At 29.6% G+C, this 22765-nt stretch overlaps 1 protein-coding gene across 1 annotated transcript in view; it reads right to left on the bottom strand.

The window, feature by feature from the left end:
* Positions 1 to 12110: 12110 nt before the first annotated feature.
* Positions 12111 to 22765, bottom strand: part of LOC129976612 (L-sorbose 1-dehydrogenase-like) — a 28246-nt gene continuing 17591 nt past the window's right edge. Inside the window, exons 8-11 of the mRNA XM_056090260.1 lie at positions 21309 to 21472; positions 20013 to 20190; positions 16993 to 17218; positions 12111 to 13459 (exon numbers count right to left, since the gene is read on the bottom strand). Coding sequence (XP_055946235.1) covers positions 13291 to 13459; positions 16993 to 17218; positions 20013 to 20190; positions 21309 to 21472 — 737 coding nt within the window. The 3' untranslated portion in view covers positions 12111 to 13290. The remainder of the gene's footprint in view (positions 13460 to 16992; positions 17219 to 20012; positions 20191 to 21308; positions 21473 to 22765) is intronic.

Below are 22765 nucleotides of genomic sequence, written 5' to 3'. Positions count from 1 at the left end.
AATATTCTTTTGCCGCTTTAACGAGATTTTCCAATTTCTTTTGAAATAAAACTATTTTTCTCGATTACTATTTTAATTTTTCAATTAAGTTTTCAAATTAATACATTGTTGTATAATAAAATTTTTTCATTTGTTCATATTTCTTGCAACCCATCCAATACGTATAATTTTGATTTTCATTCCACTTTTTAAATGCAATATTCACTTTGAAAGATTGCATCAAAATTAGTAAATGCTGTTATTTCCAAAATGAATTCTTCCGGTAATTAATTCTTAAATAACGGCTTTAGTTCTTCCATCATGTAAGAACTAAAGCCATTATTAAAATGTCACTGCACCAAGCTACTAAATATAGCAGAAATGTGATAATAATGCAATTTTGAATCTTTTCATTTTGAGTTCAAACTATATCTAATCAAAGAGCGATTTGAAACATACGCTTTTTCAAATTACCATCATTCTAAAATTTTCCATACATATAATTTTCTTCGCAAGAACAGATTTTCTAGATAAGTCATTCCTTTCTTACATAATTTTGAGATAATTCCATGATGTATTATCTGTAATTTAAAATTTATTTGACACATTATTTTTAAATGTGGACATTTATCATATTTTCATGCTTCTCTCTTTTTAAAATTTTTTATCTCATTAAGACGAAGATTTATCTTCTATAATATAAAACGTATCAATTTTAATTATGCTAATCCCATTCTGAATTCCCAGAAGAAATCATTGTTAGTGTTAATTTTCCCTTATTGAGGCTCAATTTTTATGACAGATAACATGGTTTTTGAAATTACAATTATTGATCAAGCGTCAAGTTAATTTTCTAGTTTAAGTAATTGTATGGCATTTTAAATAGTTTTAAAGCATCAATTTTTTTTTTCAATCTAGCAGATATGAAATAAAGTTGATGAAGATAAAATAATCGGAATTCTTGAAATCTCTTTCCTTGCTTGGCGCATTATATGGATTCTAAATAGTAATACAAAATAAACAGCTCGCCTTCTTTATTAATTCATTATATAGACAATTGTATTAGAAGACATTTATTTTTTATAATTCTGGTCAAAGGAAAGGCAGTAACGAAAAACTAATCAAAAGAGTAAGAAAATACTAAACATTTGAATGAAGAATTCACATACAAGGACGTGGAATCTACGATTTCAAGAGATCAAATTTGATTTCAAGATTCTGCTTGAAAGAACACCAACTGTCAATCATTGTTGTTGCGAATACGAAATGAACGATCTTCTAGATTTTCTAAACTATATTTATGCATCCAAAACGGGTCTTTTAAAATTTCGTCTTTCATAAAACCCAAATCTCTGCAAAGTCCTGTTCTGCTCCTTAATCTTAGAAAGAGATATTCTTAAGTGAAATGAGTGAATTACATCAGGGGTGAATCCCTTGTTATAGTCACTCAGGTCATAAAGTCCATTCCTCTTCGGGACATTGTGGCCTGATAATCTCGGCTTTGGACCCGGAAAGTTTCAGGTTTGAAACCCGATTCCACCGAAGAACCGCCAGTAAACGGATCTAGTTCAGGTTAAATACGTCGGGGCCAAACTTCCTCCCGCTGGTGCGGTGTTATGTGGAAGCTTGGGGACGGTGGTGCCAGCTCAGGGTTGTCCACGTCATATGACCGTGGTTCAAAATAAAGAGATCCGTCCCAAAATAGCCCTAGTGTTGCCCCTTTGAAACGGGACGTTAAAATAAATAAAACTAAAAAGCCATTCTTCCTAGCCCAGTTGAAGCGAGTAGTTTTAGGGTCGAATCCAACTTCTCCCTCTTATGTCCCAGGGCATCTGACTGATATATGCTGCTCCTTAATTGATAAAAAGAATCATTTATTTTCATTACTGTCAAACGCTATGATTTGTTATTGCTTCATTGATTCTGAAAGCAAATTCCAAAAAAGCATCACAAAAAAATGATCATTTATCTTGCTCATTCCATTTTTAAAACCAAATAAATCTCACCGAAATATAGCCATTGTTTCATAAATTATTTTTAGGGGATTTAAAGAGCTCTAAACCGTGGAGTTTAATGAAACTTTCGAGATCTAATTTTTTGAAAATATAATTACCTTTACCGTATATGTTTCATATACAATAAATTGTATTATCTTCTGTAACAGTATCAAATAAACGAGCGAAACGCCCACCTTATATCAGAAATGCATTTGCAATAGTTTTTATTTTTGTAAAAAAAAAATTAATATGAAAATTTGAATTTCTTTAAATTTTATTCAATTATTTCAATTTTTACATATTCCCATTGCTTCTCTTTAGAATGAAAGACAATTCACATGAATTTTATAAATTTCTTTCATGGTAACAGGAAAGGTTTTGTTTTCCATCATGCATTGAATGCCATGTTTTTGACTGATCCATCGACACAGCATTTTCCCTGTTGTTTCAATTGTTTCAAAAGGTTGTAAAGGCATTCCTGTAAAAAAAAATGAAAGAAAGAAATTCAAAATTTATTAGGTTTAAATGAACAAAAAATGAAAAAGCATAAAATTTGAGGTGAATGAAATTCTAAATTCTTACAGATTGTTTTAAGTTCGAAAGATTTTTTTACTTTCAAACAAAAATGTTCAATTTTCTTTGCAATCATTTCCATCTTTTCTTAGGAAAGGATCTCAGATTTTTTTTTCAGCTCATTATCACATTTATCACATTACATTTTTTTTTCTCAAATTTTAATGAAACTGTTAGATGTTATCAAGTGTGTTTGAAACCTCTGATGTATGTCTGATTTGTTCTGTTTGAGCGGGCTTTGGCCCGATAGTTTGTAAACTACCCACATATCCATTTTGGATTGATCGGGTTTCTCTATTTGGGATAATCTGTGTTATCCTATGAGACGTACGTCTGTGTAGTTTCAACGCAATTTTAAGTTGATCAATCGAAATATAATAAAATAAATGAATAAAATTTAAATTATGACGAGGTGTAAAGAAAAATGCTTTCTTACTATTCTGTTTATTTTTTGTAAATAAAATAAAATAAAAATAAATTTCAAAGCTCCATTTTCCTATCTTTTAAGGCATTTTTCATCATCTTAATAGTTTGAAAGTTTATAGTTATCGAATGAATTTATTGCTTTGTAATCAATTTTATGACACTTTGCAAGAACAAAGGTATCTCAATCGACTGCCCGGATGAAGAAGTTGCACAGAAATTACTCCAGATGCTTCAGGCAAACCAGAAGCTAGCGGAAACAATCGAATGCGAAACACCATCAACTAGGTTCCCGAGATGCATTGTGTATGATATTCCAAATGGAATAGCAGATGCAAAGTTGTTGGAAATACTGGACCTCAACATCAAGGATCCCAAAGACTCTATGATGCCAAATTTTAAAATTAAGAGAAGAGGGGACTGCAGTCACGTGGTAATCTCAGGAAATCCTGAATATATCAAAACTTTGTTAAATCAGAAGAAGGTTCCCATAAATTGGAGAAAAAACAACATTCTATTAAGGAACACTTCATCGTTCGGGGGGTGCTACAAGTGCCAACGCTATGGATACAATCAGACAAAGTCCTTGTCCTTGAAGAATTTCTGCTCCCATTATGGCAGTGAGCATCAAACTAAGTATTACAGAAACAAATTGGAATCATGTATTAACCGCAATGAAAAAAATACGCAAAAAGGGGCGGGATTCAATATTGACCATTTGGCCACACAAACAATGTCCCACGTATTTCAAGGAAATAGCAAGGTATAGAATGACACTATAATATGAATAGCAACAATATCCTCAACTTAAGGACTATATCATTTACGTCTCAACAGTCTTTTCTCCATTTCTTCACCAGTTTCAATTGACCTTCTAACCATCCTTCAAATCAACTTAGCCAAATCAAAAACAGATACTTCAGCCCTGGCTTAAATGACCATGACCCATCTTCCAGATATAATACTAGCTCAAGAGCCTTACATAAATGAAGAAAAAGTCACAGGAATTCCATCGTCATGGAATCAATGTCTTTCCAATAACCAAAAAGCAGATCTGATCGCATTTCATTCCTGCCAAAACCCAGTTTTTCTTCATTCTGCGGATAACACCGCATGAATTGAAATAAAAATGGATAAAGACTCACTAACAATAATCTCCAAATCAAAACAAGAATTTCCCGGATATTTTCCACAATCTCTTCAACAGATGCCTTCAACTATAATGCTTCCCAACTTCACCAAAAAAAAGAATTATAGTATTGTTTCACAAGAAGGGTAAGGATAAAACCAACATCAGTTCTGATCACCCTATATCTCTTTTTCCCACCATTTTCAACAGTCTTGAAAAACTGCTCTTGCAGAGACTTATCCATCACCTCAGAGTAAATGACCTGTTTCATCCAATTTGTCTTTAGTGACAGAGAAAGTCCACAGACAACGCAACCCAGCAATTAAACAAAAAAAAATTCATAATTTCAAATATCAAAAAAAACACACTATAGTACTGTCCTTAGATATCCAAGATGTTTTCGATAATCTGCAATTTTCTTTTATTCGTAGTAAACTTAATTTCAATTCAAAAACTACCAAAACATTTAAATATATCCTAAATATTAGAGAAGTCCCTCTTCAAACATCACTAGGCACTGCCACCTGGCCACAGCAGAAAGGTTGTGCATAAGGCTTTGTTTTTGTTGTAGTTGAATCAACAGGAGCCAAATAGAAATCAACCGTCCAAGACGCTTTCTCAATTTTCAAGCGCTGGACCGACAAATGTCATCTTCAAATTTCTGTAGAAAACTCAAGCATTCTGATCAGCAAATTAGTTACCGGACCAACAAGTAAATAGAATAACGTGACAATCAAATGCCAACAATTCTTATACTACCTCGGTGTTACCATTGAGAATAAGCTAACTGGATCCATGACCTCCTCAACATCAAAACGAAGGCAACTCTCTTATATCAAAATCCCAGCAGAATTCCTGACTCCACATGGGGACTGAAAAAAAATTCAGGCACCATCTCTACTTTACCGTTTCTTAGAGAATGATCCTTCATGGAGCATCAGCGTGGGCTTATCCTCTCTCATCCCAGCAACAAAGAATCCTAAGCTCCATAAAGAGAAAATTTATCCTGAGTATTTCTAGAGCTTTCCACACAACATCTACGGTAGCCTTACAAGTTATCGACGGAATTTTTCCATTCCCCACTAATGTGCAAGCAAAAGCATATGTAAAAGGCAGTCCTAACCAATTACCTAGCCATTTCCAGAATTTAACATTCCATCCAGAGAATTTCGAGATGAAATGCTCCCATACGAAAATCCTTCGTTCATACTTCGTTTTTCAAGACAGAATTTAATTCCAACAATAATTCCAACCTACAAACAAGACTGACATTTTTACAGATGGTTCCAAAATCCAGGAAACAACCGGTTTTGTCTTCTACGCCTTCCAAATTGACCAATTCACTCATCAGTTGCTCGGCAAACTGAACGAAAAGAATTATGTCTTTCAGGCCGAGCTGCGTGCCATTAGGGAAGTGTGTAAATGGGCTAGCAAACTCGACCTCGAAAAAAACCCCATTCGACCATTCGGTGAAAATATGGAGTGATACTGAGTCCATTTTAAAAGCGATCTTCTCATTTTGCACCTCGAGCCCAATTGTACAGGATATTCTAGCCGTTCTACTCCATCAACCTTCTATTCAGTTAAGATAGGTTAAAGCCCATGTGGGCCATAACGACAATGATCCTGTCCTAGAAGCCATCTTAAAAATATATTAATTGAATTGAACCCACAGCGGCGGCAAGAAGAATGAGACAATGCCTCAAACATTTATCAACTTATTCCCAAAGTTTCCTTTAACCCCTCATCTTGGAACAGGCTAGATATAATATTTGCATATGTCCATGGTCCTTTCCCTTCGCACTTTAAGAGATTTCATATCAAAGGAACGGATCCCTGTGGCTGCAATAAAGTAGGTGAGCCTCTTCATGATGCGACAAGTTGTCCTCTCACCACATCTTTTCATCTTAACACCCCATCCAAGAACTCTAACGAAGCTGGTGGATCAACGGGAAACAAGATGTCCAAAATCAAAATTAGAAATCTTGTGCTGTTTCTACAATAACTGATTTCCCAAGACCCAAGCCCTGAATAAATTTTTGTTTCGTTCTTCAAAAAAATCTCTTTTCCAAGAAATATAAAATTATCAAAATTCCTCAATCCAAAAATACCACCGAACACTCCCTTTTTCATTATTGTATTGTATATAGATATTATTTTGTGCACTTTATGTAAACTTTATATTTTTTACTTAATAAATTTTTTCACATATGTTCATTCAAACGACAGTGAATCCTAGAGATTCAAAGATCGAGGATATTCTAAGGCGAAAAGTAGACTTTCTATCAAACTGATATTAACTATGTTACAATGATCTACAAATTCCAAGGGGTTATTTGCATGAATAATTGTATTATAAAGCTTATTTTCTCTTTTTTTATTTCTGATTTAATAAAGCTATATTATCTTTTTATTAATTACTAAATATTAAACAAATGCTTTTGATTATTTTCATTTATCTATAACTGGCTACATAAAATTGAATTTTTTTGAAGATAAAATTTAATACAATTAATCCTTAAATCAGTGAATACTGGTTCGTCGTCGAATCTACCTAATAGAGAATGATAGCCTAAAAATGTAATGATTTAAATTTACTCTTATCATTTATATATTCATAAAAATGTATGATAATTGGTCTTATTTGTAGACATATTGTTTCTTTTTTATTGCTTAATTAATAAATTTATATATTTAAAAATATCTTACAATTCCTTTTTCACTTCTCGAACAGGTTTCGACCTTGTCTGAATCACCACAAACTTTCTGAAATTTAAAAATAAAATTAATAATGAAGTATACTCCTCATTTCGAAATACTTCTTTGAAACTCTTGAATCATATCAACAGATTTAAACCAGAATGATTAATTTGATAACCCTGTGAGATTGTTTACACTTAATTATTTATGTATAGAAAAACAATAAATATTTTTGTATTATACTTAGATAATTTATGATAAATGTTAAATATTAATATTAAATTAATAAAATGTTTTTTGGGAATTGCTAGATCTAATTTTGTAATTCATGCAATACGCGTTAAATATTTCATTACAAGTACAACAATTTTTATGACCGATTACTTTTGCTATGCAAATTTACCTAAATCCAGCAAAAACTTTAGATTAAATTTTGCTAAATATTTAAATTGTATCCGTATAAAGCGAATTAATTCTCTTATATTACATTTACTTTAAAATATCTAATACTGCTATAAAATTTTTATTGCTGAAATTCTCATAAATGTCTTTGTTTATGTACATCGTATCATTAAAATGTTATTTTTTAAAAATTTCTTTAAAATAGTTCCTTTTTATTTTACATACACTTTATCGCACTAGGAGATAAAACGAGACACCCATTGATTAATTTATTTAATTGATATAAATGAAGATATCACACACTAGTTTATATTAGAAACGAATCGCGTTAATGCTCTGTAGAATGTTTTAACTGTTAATAGTACTTTTTTTTTAATTTTTCCTTCATGATTTGCTTATTGATGCAAACGAATGTAGACGATTCATGTATTTTCAATTAAATTTAATTCATCGAAAAAAGTGCTATTCTTATAATTATGGAATTCATACATGCTATTAAACACAATGATGAATTAATCTAAGTGTTTTATATAATAAACGTAACAAATTGTAGTTTTTATACAGTTTAAATATTCATATATTCATATTCAGTTTAAATATATTTTGGTTGAATGACATTTATTTCATTTATAAGATATTCAAGGAATTCGTTAAGAAAATAAAGAATCTCTAAAAAATGACGAAAGTCTTAAACCCTTTTTCTTGCATACGGTTCTTAAAAAATCGGTGAACTTCCAATAAATTTTTCTATTTCTTATTTAAAGAAGTGTAATAAAACATAATAATAAATAAATAAAATCAGATTTTTTTAAAAATAAATTTAATATTAAATAGGAATGTTTTTCTATCCTAAAAATATAAAATATTGTCACAACTTTACGCTTAAAGTATTGAAATTAAAACTTAATCGAAAATAAGATTTAATGCGTATCAACCTGTATAAAAAGTTAATGTAATCGTTTTAAATAAAAACTGTATTCAAATAGTCTTATTCTAAAAAAAATTTGATTAATTGTCATAAAAGAAGAGCATATATTGTATTCCTTACCATTTGGTAGGCGAAAATACCATTTATTGTTTGATTAAAGGCATCCCGCTGTAAGTCAGAAATAACAAAAAAAAAAAAAAAAAAAGAAATAAATGACATCGTTTAAATATAAATATAAAATAGGTCGCTGAGAAATGAATCAGCACAAATGAAATTTTATAAATTCATTTTTAAAATACAAATGAATTAAAAAGAGTCATAAAAGTGCTTTTAGATTTAATCATTTTTTAAATTATTTACTATTTTTCAAATAAGAATCGATTGTACTGAATAAAAACATAAATTGTGAGGAATGATGCCGATAATTTATTCCTAAAGAAATTAATGAAATCAAGAAATTAAATTAAGAAATCAAATGATTCATTCATGACGTAACTAGTAACAATAAAATATATTTCCTTGTAGATATATAATATACAGTTGTTCCAAAACTCAGTATTCACCAGAAGGTATAAATTATGCTTTTATTTAACAGGCTAAATTTTGCTTGATGAAAATTTTGTTTTTACTAATAATTCTTGGGCTCATCTCCAACATGTCACATTTGTTACAGAAAAAATTATAAAATAAATAAACGAAACATTTCGACGAAAAGAATGCCAGAAGAATAAATAAGTAATTTCATTAATTTTTTATAATAAGCAAATTAATATTTAATTGCAAAACCTTTTGCCTCGATCATAACTTATAATTGCTTAGGAATGGATTCCCAACAGTATGTTTGGATGTTTCAACTTAAATTTTTGCCCACTTTTCTCTTAAGATTTACTTGAGATCCTCATCATGTCCTGTTCATGGGCGGATTTCTCCAACTGAATACTCATTTTTCTATACCATTTATGTCTTGGAATCGGGGTGGTGTGTAAAGCTGTTAAGTGCAGTGATACAACAAGTATAACGTGACAATCCTCGAAATAGGCTTCGGATCGTTGTCTTGCTGGAAGATGAATTCTGTCACTTGTCCTAATTTATCGCCACTTTTTTTTAAGTTATTCTTTAGAATGTCAAGATATATCAGTCTAATCATAACACTGTCAATGAAAACCAGTTCACTTAATCCATTTGCTGCCATACAATCTCAAAGGACGGATTCACACCCAGATTTAACCATCTTAAGATTCTTACATATTCTTAAGATTATCTTTAATTTTCCTCCAAACTTTATATCGTCTATCACTACATATAGATTAAATTTGCTTTCATTAGAGAAAATAGCGCTGTTCAAGAATGATTCCGGTTTTGATTTTTTTTTCTGTGTGTGGAATTTCCTTTTTTAGTTGATACAATAATAATTGAATCCCGATAATGAAATTCTGTATTATGAAGACCAAGTCTAAAGTTTTAGCTGGTAGTTTTTCCGATTGATCGATGATGCAAGTTTTAAGGCGTTTAACTTCGGAATTTTCTTTACTGCAAATAAATTCTTAATCTTTGCAGTAACGCTCAAAATATATTTACGTCCTCTTTCTGGAATATTGGTTATACATCCAGTTCTGCAATGTATTTGCAGTATTGTTTTCGTCACAACCATAAAGTTTCTCAATCAATGAAGCAATATCTCTAAGAAATTTATCATTTATTGACTATTTGAAGATTAAATAAAATACATTCTCCGGATTACTCTCCTAGAATTCATTACAAAGGCTTTTATGATGAAAAAGAAATTGCAATTGTGAAAAATTATTATTACGTTTATATGCTTCGAGTACAGTTATAGAATATGTTAAAGAAAATTTTAATTGATAAAATGTGTTGATTAACTTTCCAATTCTTTAGATGTATACTCGATTTCGTGACTTCGAATTTTATGTTTACCATATGAAAATTTTATAATTGAAGTACCTTGAGAATTTCATATACAATAGGTAAAAAAACTCCCGTATTTAGCTATGACTATTAATGAAAGTTTAATTTTAGACACAAAATATTTTTTTTATGAAACTGAAAAATTAATTTTTTACTTTCAAAAAAATTAAATGATGCAAATAAAAATATTTTATTTTATTTCAGTCAATAAATGTCTCAAGAATATTTTGTTAAATATGATTCAAAGGGCAGAGGACCTATGTAAAAATTAAAAATTCGTAATTCATCGGAGCATTTATTGGTTAAAGTTACATTAAATATAATTATTCAGTTCCTTTAGACCATTTTGTTAACAAATGTATGCCCCAAATTAGCTGATGGTCGCTGATTAGAATGATTATCCTAAGTATATTAAACCATGTTTGACTTAAATGAAATTGTTTTATTGAATTAATAATATAAGTATTGTCAAAGCTCATAAGAAAATTTTCCTCCTTTTACATTTCAGAAAATATCTTATTTCATTTTTTTTTTCATTTTATACAGAAACCTGCCAAAAATTACAATTTCATTTATTAAATTTGCAATAAGAGTTAATTTATCTTTTAATTTAAACTTCTATCAATGTGATGGCAACACGTTGATAAAAGCTATATATATTTTTTTTTTATTTGACGTGCTTGTGCAGATTAAATTATATTTTTATTTTAAGCGAAATATATTATTGAAAAATATGGTTAAAATATTTCTTTAAAAATTCGTTAAAAATCTAGGCATAATTTATGAATTAAAACATTGGTATCATTAAAAAGATAATTTCTTGAGCTGTAATTTGATGCAAAAATCGATTTTGTGTTGTAATACTTTCTGAAGTTATAACGACAAAACGCCGAAATTACACTTAATTTTTAATTAATTTAAATTCTAATTAAAAATTTAAAAAATAGCTTCAAGGTGCACATTTCCGATCGATTCCTAAGATTATATATGACAAACACACACAATATGCCCACACACACAGAGAGAGATTGAGCTTTATTTATAGTACAGATTATCACATCGGGCTTTGGCCAAGGATTCCCGGCCACTTCGCGAAGTGGCCAGCCAAAGTAGAAGATACAATATTAATTGCAAGTAATTCGGACTTTAGCCAAACTTCTTGGCCAGTTCGCGAATTGGCCGAACTTCGGGCTTTGGCCATAACATATATGTTTGTGTGCGTGTGCATTTTCTATAATACACTATAGTTAGTATAATCTATATGCATAAATATTACCTCACATCACCTTTTATGCATTGCATTGTGCATTTAGACAAGAGGTTTGATGGTAAATTAAATCTGATTTCAAAAGGTTGAAGCTCTTTACTATTCCAAGAGCTTATCGCACAATATTTAGAATTGCTTGTTATTTTGTTTGGAATTCTCCAGGCATTGGTTCAGATTCCGAGATGGGGAACATAAATATTTGTGATTATTCTTCTCTTTTATTACAAACTTTGAAAATTGTCTACACTGTCTTTATAAAAAGTTGCAAACAAAATATTCCGTTCATTAAAGAATGACAATAAATGTTATGATTCGAAAAAATGGATATTTTAACCTGTTCAAAAATTTTCTATGGTTGATCAACCAATGTCCTTTTTTTATCGAATTAAAATTGTTTAATAAAATTTTAGTAATTGTTTTATTTTATGGAGATTTTTATAAATTCTTTAAATTACTACTTTGTTTTTAAAAAAATGTTATTTTTGTATCATTTCAAAAAATGTAACGTTTTTATTATTAAATTTGCATTTATTCTTTTATCTCATTGTAATATATATTGATTTACATGGAACATAATTTGGGGCATCTTTAAAGAAATAAAGAAAAAAAAAAGATGTTCTAGTCATGTTTCTCTTTTATTTATATATTTCATTAATTGATTTGATAACTTTACAATGAGCTTTAATTTTATAGACATACAAAATATATGTTCTAAAATATCATCTTGAAAATGTGTATTTTTTTATTTTCATGCTAATTTACGATATAAAAATAAAGAAATAAAATACATAAACTCTTTACATTCATTACATAAAGCTTTTTATATATTCTCTTGTTGAGAGATAATAATAATAAAGAAATTATGCTTGCTTGTGTTGCGGCTCTTTACAAAGCAGTCTGTTTGATTTCACAATATAATCTACCAAATTTGGCATAGGTACACTTTGTAGGAGGGAATGTGCACTTCCGACGAAATTTTTTTATTTGCGATTAATTACTTTCTTACTATGCAAATAAGATTTTCGCATAAAGAAATTTAAATTTATAATAAAAATTTCAAATATTGCATTTAAATTCAACAGTTAAAAAAATGAAATATACAAAAAGCATGGGAATATTTTAAAGTTGTTATAGCCTTTAAAATGGCACTTTACCATACGATCCATATCCGTATTTTATTCCAATCCTAAACTTTTTGTACAATCCCTTTTTCTTTTTCATACTTTTATAACTACATATTTTCGAATAATGCTAAATCATTTTTTTAAAAATCAAATTATTTTCATTTGATAAACTAAGGACTCGTAAAAATTTTAATAATTTTTTATCGTTATGAATGTAGGCATAAAATTAATTTAGTTCGATTTTATCTAAATCGAATCAGCTTGAATTCTTTATTTTCTTTTTCTCTGGTCTTCATTTTAAATAGCCTGAAGAAATGATCTGCCCGATATGTTCTTGCATACTTTGAAAAAAAAGTCTTTTTTATGATTACTTGGCAAGCCTATTAAAAAGTTATCTTCGCCAATTTTTTGGCTGGCTTATTGCTGAGATGTGGTTAATAAAGAAACAGTAGGAAACTGCTTCTGTTTTTTGGACGTCTTTTTTCCGACATATTAAAATACTCAAAATCAGGCACAGAACTGCAATTGTAGTCACAATTATTTATTATGTATATCTTTTATCTTTTGATCGATTTCATACTTCATAATTGATAATTGTTGCTATTATAGAATTTTAGTACCAGCTTCTTCAAATTCTCAATCGTCTGAAATCAGAATTGAATAAATTCAAGAAATCACTTGATAATTTAGCTCATAAATTTTGAAATAATTTTTCGTTTTCAGAAAAAAAAGTGTACAGTATTTCAATTTTTTAGAGCTTCAAAAAGTGAGTAAATACTAAGATATATCATACACAATTGTGGAATAGTTTTATTAGTTTAACTTTATTTATCGATTTCTATTTATTCTGGTTTCATTCCGTCAATACATTTCTTCCTTTCAGGATTATCATTTTTAATCATTTCAGATGCCTTTTCCGCTATCATGATGATTGGAGCATTCGTATTTCCTGAAGGAATTGTTGGCATGATGGATCCATCCACAACACGGAGGTTTGTGATACCCTTCACTCTGAAAATAATAATAATATAAAAAGTAAAAATGAAATCTACGATCTCAAATTTAAAGTTATCATGTGAGAACATTATTTTTAAGTCATTACTTGTTTTAATTAATTAAGTCATTAACCAGTTTAAACCGGTTAAAAACAATCACGAGGCTTCTTTATCGGTCTCTTTCTCTCTCTCTCTCTATATATATATATGTGTGTGTGTATAAACGTGTGTGTGTGTGTGTGTGTGTGTGTGTGTGTGTGTGTGTGTGTGTGTGTGTGTGTGTGTGTGTTATTTCCAAATGATAAACTATTTACCAATAAATTCTTAAACATATTAATTTATAAAGAATTTTTATGAAAACAGATAGTTTTATAAACACAAACTGCTATTTTCTAATTTATGAGATTATAAAACAATTTCATAATGGATTAATCTTAGAACACGCGTCAAATCCTTCAATGTTTCCCACTTAAGAATGAATGGATATTCCCACCCACCCCGTGGGAAAGAGAAAACACTTTTATCAAAACTATTATTAAACGCGAGTGAATTTCTTTTGAACATATTATAAAAATTAAATTATTTAATTTTCTCCGAAAAAATTACATTCCATGAAAATAACAGCTATGGTGTCATAGCTCTAAGTCAATCTTTTTAAAGTACATCAGCTGTCAAAGAAGCAGACGTAATAATAAAACAATACTGATAAAAGCAGATAAACCTTTAAAAAAACACATCTGCTTTCAAACAAGTAATAATAATAATGCAATACTGGTAAAAACAGGTGAAGCAGAGGAAGATGAAAATTGCCATTTATGCTTTATTCATTGCCTATGTGATTTCGGGCTTCAATTATTCATTGAGTACGCGAGATCCAAAACTCCCTAACCAAAACAATACCATGTTCTCACATGATTAAAAAAAAATTCTATCGAAACTTGATTCAGGATTTTTAGACGTAAGTTATATTTAATATTTCTCAGATAATTTACATTTTTAATAAATGATGTATAATATTATTCTTAAAATAAGGCAATGATGTTATATATATATATATATATATATATATATATATAAATGGAAAAGCGACATAAATCTAAAATGCATAAATGTGGTACAAAAAATAATAAAATAATAATAATATAAACTCAAAAGTAACTGCGCATTATAAAAAGACTAAACAAAAAAGTAAAGAAAGATAAATAATAAAGAAAAAGATTTAACGAACTTTTAGGATGGGCGGAAATCAGCCGGTACATTTGAGTTGTATCAAGCGATGTGAATTTTGCTGCGCGTTTGTGAGAGTTGTCAGTTGAGAGCTTAGAACATTTGGAGACAATGCAGATAAAGATTAAAGAATAAGTTATAAATGTTAAAAAAATGTATAAAGTTTTAATTAAAAAGTGATTAGAGATATATTAAGGGAAAAAAAAGTTTAAATGGGAGATGTCTGGAAGGGAAAAAATGTAAATGTAAATATATGTAAAATGTATAATAATTAAATATTCAGGTATTATTATCTGAATATTTAATACCTTTAAATTCTGATCAAAAGATGCATTTTTTAAAGTTCAATAATGCGTACAACCGGAACCCTCACAACGCGAGGCAAAAGTAGAGCCACTTGATACAAGTCAAACGTACCGGATGACTTCCGTCCATGCTAAAATCCTTTTCTCGTTATCCTTCTTTAATCGTTAAATCCTTTTCTTTATAATTCACCTTTATTTTATTTTTTTTTTGGTTTAGCCTTGTTATAATGTGAGCTTAATTTTGAATTTATATCATTATTTACTTTTCACCTGAGATTTAGGTCGCTTTTCCATCTCTATAGCTTTGGTCTGATACAGCATTCGAGGTAAAGACAATATCAATTATAAATTATTGCAGGACGGGATGAAACCGAATTCTTAGACTCAATATCATTTCGAACCATAATGCTTTACAAATACAAGAAATATATTACTTTGCAAGTTGCTTCAAACATAATCGATGTAAGGGAAGATTGATGATACTTAGAGAAATTTTGGTTTCATTGTTTTAAGGCGGTTTCAACTAAAGTAAACAAGTGCAAAAAATTAATGCTGAGAAGTGGGGAACTGTTTATTTATCTTATTCTAGAGAAGGCACATGCTTCCCAGTTGTGTAAGGTTTTATTGGCACGTATATAAGGCACTGGCACTTACCCATGACAGTATGCTCAATAAAAAATGAGGTAAAAGGATTAATTTGAGCAGCAAAGAACATACCCCCCCCCTCGAATTTCTGTAGATGGATTGTTGATTTTCCGATTACAACAATGTGCTCTCTCAGGTAGCCATTTCAGTATTAAATACTTTCAGACAAAAAGGGCATGACATCTTTTATTATACCAACTTACTCGCCTGACATATTTTCATGCGTTTTTTTTAATTTTATTTATTTATTTGTTTTACTGTTTTGTGCCTCAAGAGGGCTATAGTAAATCTCCGATGTGCAGATGCTGAGGAGATCAAGAAAACGTTCGAAGAAAGATCGGTTTCACCACAAATAAATATCAAAAATGTTCTTATAATTGTTTTACCAATTTAGCACATATATATATTCGATGTAATAAAACGTATTCTGAAAATGATAAGATTATATTATAAAAAATTGAAATACAATGTTTTTTTTCTAAAAAAATTATTTCTTTAATTTAAAAGAAAAATTCTATCCTCATATAATTAAAAATTGTATAAAAGTAATTAGGTACCTTATTTCTGTGTTAAAAATAACTTTCAACGTGTCGGAAGAGTTAAGCCAAAGCCACATACTTCCCTCAGTATAGCATTTTTCCAATTTTGACGTTTCTCGCTTATTTTTTTTTCCAAAATAGATTTGGATTTGTGGAAATTTGAATAATTAGGCTAAAATATTGAAATTATATCTCAAGAGGTCTTTGTGATTTTCTTTTAATGTGATAAATATGTGTAAAGATCTCTGATCAAATCTTAAAAAATTTAGTTTTATAAATGTAAATAGATACAGATTTTTTTTTTTGCCATTTATGTAGAGATTCAAAAATTATTTCCAGCATTTCAAACTTAATATTAACAATGCAAAATTGATTATGTATTACGATTACAGTTCCCATCAGTTATGCTATCTTACAAAGTACGTTTCTTCTAAAGTTCTTAGAGGAATTTGACGATAATAATTAATTTATTGAATATTTGTTGAAGATCTTTCATGAACTTCCAAAGCAGCTGAAACAGAAAAAAAATCTTTGTTAATGTAAATGGAGTTTTAATTTTCTGAAAGAATTTTCACGTTTATCGTCCCAATTTTTTTTTTTTGAATGATGGAATGCTTCTTACAGCATACCTAACTATGGTAGGTAATATACCTCTAGTATATTACCTAGCATATATATATATATATATATATATATATATTGTATTTTTTAATATGATCGAAAATACAACCATAAGCTAAAATTCACAATATTTTTTCCTACAATTCTTGTTCTTTCTATGTGAATTGTGTGAATAAATTTTTATGTAAATGAGAATGATGCTTTGCTTTTACTTTAATTCAGGATCCACGACTGTTGTCTCATCATCTGGATTGCCCATTTTGCAAGTGCCAGAGGGATGGTAAATATTGAGGGGATAACCCTTGGCGACGCATCTGAGGTAAGTATCTGAATAAATTTCATGCTTCTCACAGCCAGGCATCTTAATCGAGAACATCTTTGCTCCGATTTTCTCAAAAGCAGATGTATTTGTCACCATGTTCACACATTGCTTCATAACTAAAAAAAATCGAAGAAGAAAAATTTAAAGTTTATAATAGCTTTTATAAGTTTAAGCTATAAAAACTGGGTAAAATTCTCATTAATGAAAAATAAGTAAGAATTATTCATAAATTGCTAGTAGAGAAATTAGAGAAATAACTAGTAGCTAGTAGAGAAATAACAAACATGTGGTAATATACGAAATTTGAAATAATACAGCATTCGAATACATGAAGTTTTCTGATTCTCTTTCGCCCATTTTATGAATATTAAATTAAAAGAATCTTTTAATTGCCTTTATATTTAAAAATATAATCGTATTTAAAAATATATTATTTTAATAGAATATATGTAAATATAATTCGTTCATTAAAATTAAAACTGATACTCAAAGAATAAGTTTAATATGAATATGTTTAATGATCTTGTATAGTTAATATATGAAGAGAACATATATTAACTATACAGGATGAAAGCAAGATCTTTCACTCTATACAAGAATTTATAGAGAAAAATCTGTTTGCTTAGACATATGTTTACTTTTGTAAGTGTAAATACTGCAGTTGAGTTGGCTTTTAGGCATATTATTTCAATAAGTTTCAACGTATAACAGAAATTTAAGGTGTTATTCTAGTTCTCGCTACATTCGATCAACAATTATTCAGCAATACATACATGACATCTTCTATCCAATCATTCATCGTTTTAATATCGCAATTTGAGACCACTGTTTATTTATTTTAAATATATTACTTTTTTATCTATTAGCCGTCTTTGACGACCAACTGGTTCTCCAAGAATAATGCTCTTTAAAATTTTCAATTAAATATTTGTCTACCTTGCTCTTTTAATGACTTCTTCAGTAAAATGTATTTAAGTTTCAAGTAGATAGTCACATAACATATTATTATAGAAGACTTACGATGCCGGCGTCCTGGCATAGGGGTAGCACGTCTTCCCCGTGATCTGGGCTCCCTGGGTTTGAGTCCCGGTTCGGCCATGGTTGTTCTTCATCTATTCTAACAGTGAAATGTGTGAATGTAACCCCCTGTAAAAAGGGGTTGGGCAAGCGAATGTGATGCGTCAGTAGCAAAATCGTACTCTTGGCCCTAGTTGGCGCTACTAAAACAAGAGACGTTCCCTTGGCTTAAAATCGCTGACTTCGTTAGCGAGCTTGTCCATGGCAAGTGCCATTATAGACAACAACAACAGTTTGAACAAAACGTTTTTATATTAATTGAAGTTAAAACACTTCCGCTTCAATTTAAAGTTCAATTTTTACGGGAGCTGACTGAAAATCAGCGAGATACATAGTACAATGAACAGGACGATGTAAGGCTTGTAAAATAGCATGAGTTATATGATTATCAAAATTTAAACTTGAAAATATTTTGCTAGAATTAATTAAAGAAGCTACTAAGAGACAAGTTATATAAAATAATGAATAAAAATTTTATCAAGCGTTAATTTTGGCGAACCGACTGGCCTCAAAAGGCGGCTAGTTAAGCTATATAGAGTGTTCTTAACTCTCTCGTGACAAACGGAAGCCGGAATCGCGGTTAGAAAGAGTTCATTCCAGATGATGAAACGGAATTCCCTTTACAAAAGATTAAATTATAATCGTCTTATTCTTAACACTATCTAGTTTTTCAGATCGAATTGTAATGACATCCAGTTCACTGTTTTTTCAAATTTTAAGCTCTTATTTTAAACTCTACAGAATGTTTACAATTCATTGCATTGTAATGCATTGTTTACAATTCATTACATTCGCATTGCTATTTCCAAAACTTTATATAAAGTACGAGCTACTATTCAAAATGATCTAGCATTTCTGCTGATTGTATTTTATTGAAATAAAAAAATATATAAAATTTCAGAAAAAGAGAAAGATACTTCAAAAATAGAAAGAAGCAAGCGAATATTCCTTGGGGAATATCATTTGTTTGAAGAATTTCTTTCGTTATGTTGCAATGAATGTTTTCACTGCTCTCATTAACTATTCATTTTTTGTAATTAATATGTAATTTTTTCTTGGCAGATTTTTTTTTCTTTCACCAAACATTATTTTGTGTTTGGCAAGTTTGGCCTTTTACTTAACATTGTTTTGAACTTAAAATTTTAAATATAAGTACCCTATATTTCAGTTCAACTCTTCTTGGTTACCATTCCATTGATTCAATTAATTATTTTTTCCCTAACTAGTTGAATTAATTCATTCAATTAATTATGAAACTGTTTGATTCCATAGACAGGGATGCAGGGTGGTTCTTTCTTCTGTATATGGAAAAATAAGAGAATTTATCTGTTAAAAATATAATTAATTTGTTTCTCAAATATTTTCTATCGCTATACAATCTCATAATTCCATTCATATGTTTGCTATACTTAATTCTTTCGGGAAAATACGAAGATTTTCGCAAAATTCTATACTCATTAAATATGCTAACAATATTATCAAAAGTGATTAATCCAATATATCTTTTATAAAATAATCTCCATAAATCAATTGAATACTTTAATTTATATACTGTGTAACAAGAAGTTTCTTTTTGAAAATGCCATGATTACAGAATTGATCGAATTTTTATAAAAACAATTTGGAACTGGTGTTAGAAAATATTTTTTTTTTCTTTTAAGAAAAAATAAAGTAGTGGGAAATTTACGAACCAAGAAAACGATATATTTCTTAGCTATTTCTTTAATAAACTATTATAAGTTATCTGTTATAATAATAAAATATGCTAAAATTAGTTTTAAATAAGAAATATAGTACACATTTTAAAATGTTTATGATATTGATACAACTCACTATCAACCACTTTATTGAGATCCTCTTTATGTTCAAATAGATTGAAATCAATTAAAGGATAGGCGTATGGATCATCTGATTTCAATCGAATAGTTCCTCTACTTTTAGGTTTCAGAAGAACAGGGAAGAATGTGAAAGTGTTTTCTCCAATGTAAGGATTGTATACTTTCTCATATGTCTGCAAAATACAAAATGAGCAATAATTAGACTGTACGTTATAAACTAAATAACATTCACGCTGTAAAAGTAATTCAAAATTCAGAATGAGAACATTTAGAGTAAGTAGAAAAAACAAAATTGAGCCAAAGTCGTATGGACTTATATGACAGGAATCGCGTGATCATCTAGAGGAACTAGAGAACACTAATGTCGAATCGTACTTGTATAACAGCTGAAATCTCAGGAATTGGGAAAATTTTATTTTTGTATAGATCATGCACATTCTCGATTTCACAACATTTTTTAAAAAATCCTTTAAATCACAGTATGATTGCTTTATAGAGAAGGCACATGAATTCGTGATTTCTTTCATTAGCCATGTCGTAAACAGTGTTGACGACAGTGCAGATTTTTTTTGTCAACAAAATCATTGTGCCCATCAACTAAACTAATATATTGCTTCTGTGGCCGACGTCCTTGCATAGGGGTAGCGCAGCTTCCCCGTGAGCCGGACGTCCCGGGTTCGAATGCCGGTTGAGGCATGGTTGTTCTTCATCGGTGTTCTGTCTGTGAGGTGTGCGAATATGGCCTCCTATAAAAAGGGGTTGTGCAAGCGAATGTGTGATTTTCATCTTCGTATGAGCTAGAAGTCAGACTTCTGCCCTCGGCTGCTCAGGGGTCTTTATCCTTAGAAGCTACTGCACCCCCCTTTCCGTGGTAACGCGGACACGGCATCATCATCATAGTTTCGGCGCGTAATCGGAACTTTACTCTCTTAGATAACGTTCACATTAATCATTTGGATGTGAAATCAACATTTCTTAAACATATAAGATGGCTTTAATTCGTTCTAACTCTATGATTCAATAGAAAATTCACAAAGTAAAGTATTCTATTGATTCTTTTTTTGAATTACTAATAAATCTTCTTCTGAAAATGGGAACTTCATTTAATTAGATAATAAAAACAAAATATTTAAATGATTGGCCCTCTGATTGTAACGTTGGCGAACATTCGCCTATACATTCTACTATTTCCTGTGGTATGTTGGATAGTTTTTAGGTTTCCTTCCTGTCCTGAAAATCTGCTCGTTAAACTTACTGTATTTTCTATTTCAAAGTTACTATATTCTATTACCTCCTCAGATATTCCAAAAGCTTGTCTGGTAATTCCGGTGCTATCAGTTGCTAATGAACCAGATAACAAAATTATTTGTACGTCGGGCCAATCCAAGTTTGCATCATTGTACTTGGTGTTAAGGAAAGCCATCCCTTCAATGCCACAAAGAGTTGTATCTGGTCCTGTGATAAGAAACCATTCAGCCAAGAAATTCATTATTATTTCTACGGATAAAACCTCCTTTTAGTTCGAAAACACCATTAAATCATGTTATTTAAATTGGATTTTTCTTTCTTTTTAATTTATTGCTCGACTCTTTATAACGCTTAATTGCACATAATCTCATCTAGTATTTAATTTGAATTTGCCCTCAAAGACGGATATTCTGCAACCCATCATATCTTCTTTTTTGATTAAAAGAAACAAATAATTATACAAAATCTCGGACAAAAACTTCGTGAATTGTCTAAGAGGAGAAGATTAAAATAGCAGGCACAAGAGAAACCTATTCATTCTTCACTAGCTGGTTGTTGGAGTCATTTTTTCACGCTGTATGTCCACTAGCAGCTTTAATGCATTAATGCAGTTTATATATATATATATATATATATATATATATATATATATATATATATATATATATATATATATATATATTGTTTTACCAAAATATGAAAGTGAGCCTTGAGGACTAATATATCTCGGCTAGTGTCTATGGAAATTACGACACCTCAGATTCCTTTATAAATTGATTGTATTGTATTATAAATTGATTGTAGTATTTTCTTATTTACAAGAGAGATATTTTATATTTTAAACCTTATTTTGTTATAATAGACAGTAAAATAAGGAGATACCGTTTAACAATTTCAGCACTAGGAGGAAAGGAGAATTACTTTGGAATTTGTGAAAAAAAATTGATCTTACATGAGTGATAATGTTTCAAAGTTGAGATAGTCTGCTGAAAAGTTGAGATATATCAAATATTAATTTATTTTATCAATGTTTCAAATTTAAGATAGTTTGCTTAAAAGTTAAGACATAGCAAATATTAAAGCTTATTTAGTTTTTCTTATTCTTCTAATTACCCTACCTTATTTCTTATACATCTATCTGACTCATTACGAATATGAATAAACAGAAAATGTTTTCCAATGTAAATAAGCTTGAGATTATTATTTTTACAAATTCATGATTAAAAATTCATTAATGTATAAAATCTATGTTATCTAGGTATTTATTTCGTGATTTAATGTTATTGAGTACGCCATTGCGTGTTACTTTCTTTCAGATACTAATGGAATTAAAAAAAATACTAATAATCAATAATGATTCCATTTCACTAGTTTGCATTAATCTCTAGAAAAATATTTACTGTGTTTTTACGGAGATCTGCTAGATCAGAAGTTGAGGCATGCTCTTCAGACAAATCGTTTAAACCCTAATGTGCAATTGAATTTAAGGAATTTATACGA

This window comes from Argiope bruennichi, chromosome 7 (genome assembly GCF_947563725.1).
Source record: "Argiope bruennichi chromosome 7, qqArgBrue1.1, whole genome shotgun sequence".
Classification (NCBI taxonomy): Eukaryota; Metazoa; Arthropoda; class Arachnida; order Araneae; family Araneidae; genus Argiope; species Argiope bruennichi.
The sequence above is the reverse complement of the archived record's forward strand: the minus strand, read 5'-3'. Positions and strand labels throughout refer to the sequence as shown.